The sequence below is a fragment of the Austrofundulus limnaeus genome, unplaced genomic scaffold (assembly GCF_001266775.1).
Source record: "Austrofundulus limnaeus strain Quisiro unplaced genomic scaffold, Austrofundulus_limnaeus-1.0 Scaffold10, whole genome shotgun sequence".
Taxonomy (NCBI): domain Eukaryota; kingdom Metazoa; phylum Chordata; class Actinopteri; order Cyprinodontiformes; family Rivulidae; genus Austrofundulus; species Austrofundulus limnaeus.
Window position 1 is genome coordinate 2,425,501 of NW_013952412.1, and position 2,634 is coordinate 2,428,134.

The window sequence follows — 2,634 nt, forward strand, 5'->3', positions numbered from 1 at the left end:
TTCTAGATGTTGCAGCACCGCAACAGAAAACAGCCGCTGCACACCGAACACGTCAGGAGGTAACAACTGGCATCATCTACATTCTCTTTGCAAAATACGGTTAATTAAATCTGTGATAATCTGTCATGGTACAGATGTACAAGCAGGTATATTTTGGCTAACGTCACATGTACTGACTAACCATAGTGGCTACATGTCAGGGTAATATTAAACAGTAAGTTGTGTGATAAAAACAACACTAAGTGTCAAATAAAGATAAAAGCACAGCAACAGATTAAGAACATGAGCTGAAACATTTATTTGTTGATATGCTTCTATCTTCACTTAAATGAAATACTTGTGAATATTCAAAAGTATTAGCAGGATTTTTTTTGCTGCTCTTTATGACTTTGAAACCTGTCATTCGCCTTTATTTATTAATGCTGTTGTATTTGTTTATAGCTAAGCAGTCAGGATTAAATAATTTATAGCYTAAAATGAGAACTATGAACACTATGTCAACATAATACAGCCTTAATAAAAATATGAATTTAGTTTTACTATTAACAATAAAAACTGAACTCTACAAAACTCTATGTGCAACAGCTCACTTTTACCCAGTTTCTAACATAAAAGATCACATTCASTTTTCCATAAACATGAATGTACAGCATTTAGTTGTTTCAGTGATGGTTAAAGAGATTCTATGACAGAGAGGTTTTAATTAATGCCTCCTCAAACCTCACACACAGAAATACGAGCAAGTGGAGCTTAAAATGAATCAAACAACTGATTCAGTGAGTTTACTTTGACTGCAGCACAGTCATCAGTAAGTGTGGATTACCTCATCACAATATGAAATTATATTCATCAACCAATCAAGTAATCAGGTATTAAAAGTGTCAGGTTCTGCAATATTTATTTCATGACTAATACAAGTATTTGTCATAATGATTAGTAAAATAATAGTTATCTGCAGCTGAACACACAGTATGTTGTCTAAAACATCATAATGACAGAACTGTAACCGTCCAAACTGTTTCTGATGAGACTTGGACTTAAACGAGCTCCAGCTCTGTCGTTTGAACTCTGTGAAAATAACCTGCTGGTGGGCTCCAGCTGATACTCACTGTCCCAGCAGGTCTTTGAAGCGAGCGTCCAGTTCTATGTGGTACTTGTGCAGATAGTTGAACAGCTCGTCTGTGCCGAGGACCTTTGCAATGCGGACCAGCTGAAGAACACAAGACACCTGAAGTTACAACAGCACTGGCTCACGTGTAAATAAGTCTTAAATCAGCACTTCTTACTATTTATTTTCTTCCCAAACAGCCAGGCTTGGCTGTAAACTGTAAAGGGCACTCTGACTATTTGTAACATTAAACATTATTTGATAAACATTTACTTCAACTGTAAAACAAAAACTGTAAAAATACTGTAGGCTGTTTAGTTTTTATACATTTTTTTTAATGTATTGTCACATGAACAGGGCCATTTTATTAACCCTGCAAAACATACTGGGTAAATGATGACATTAACTAGTTGTTCCTCTGTGAGACTAAGAGCTATAACCACCCTGAACGTTAATCTCTGACAATTTCTGACGATCAGCCCTTTTAAATAAAACTAATATATATAAACACATACACACCCATATAACTAAAAAAATGTGGCGTTATTTCATATATAGCTAACGCTATATCATCATATACTGTATACTGTATATATATTAGCTTGAGCGCTAACGCAAAAGCTCAACAACTAAAGCTAAGATGAGCCTTTAAAGAGTTCTTGATCAACACTTCTTTATACTTTCTGGAGGTTTTTCAAAGTTTTTCTTTGGATTTTGTCTGCTCTTTCACTCAGTTTCAGTACAGTAACAATAGTAATAATAACAAAAATTTATATAGTACTTTTCAAAACAGTTACAAAGTGCTTTACATGAAATAATAAAATGAAAACACAAAATACAAAGGCCATATAAAAATATTAAAGGCGCAAAAGTCAACAATTAAAAGCCAACCTCTAACAGATTAGTGACCATTTCTGTCTCTTCAGCCAGTTAACTCTGATCTATGAAACATTTAGGATTAAAAAAATCCCATAAACAACAAAGACACGCCTGTGTTGTGCTGACATACAACACACAAATATTAAAATAGGATCTTGAAGCTCTCAGCTACCAACAGTCAGTCAGAACGACAATTTGTTTCATTTCTTTAAGTCGTGTGTTTATCTACAGCTGAGTCTTTCAGGCCTGACATTTCTTGTCTTGTTCTCCACACGTACTAGTGTTTGCAAAGCACACACACTTCAAAATGTGCTGTCATAATCAAGCACAAGAAACAGACTAAGAATCATTGTGAAAAATCACAAGTTTTAGAACGACCACAGAAACAATCTTGTGTTTTTTTAAAGGCACAGTGTGTAGGATTTTGTCAATTCTTTTAGCCGAAATTGGGATAATTACTGATGACAATAATAATAAAACATGTCTAATGATTGCAGACAAAGACCTTGTTTTATTATTTTTACCTTATAAAAAGCTGTTTATATCWCCATGGTCGCGGGTCGCCACTACAGGCAGCCGCCATCTTGTCTACGAAGGCTCATGAAGGACAAACTGCGGTGGCGGCGTCAAAAACGGTTTTAGTTGTA

The 2,634-nt window shown here is 35.0% G+C and overlaps 1 protein-coding gene across 1 annotated transcript in view; it reads right to left on the bottom strand.

Annotated features, from left to right (window-relative positions):
• Positions 1-2,634, bottom strand: part of LOC106513121 (casein kinase II subunit alpha') — a 21,449-nt gene that overhangs the window by 2,568 nt on the left and 16,247 nt on the right. The window contains exon 10 of the mRNA XM_014001801.1: positions 1,110-1,210. Within this exon, the coding sequence (XP_013857255.1) occupies positions 1,110-1,210 (101 nt within the window). The remainder of the gene's footprint in view (positions 1-1,109; positions 1,211-2,634) is intronic.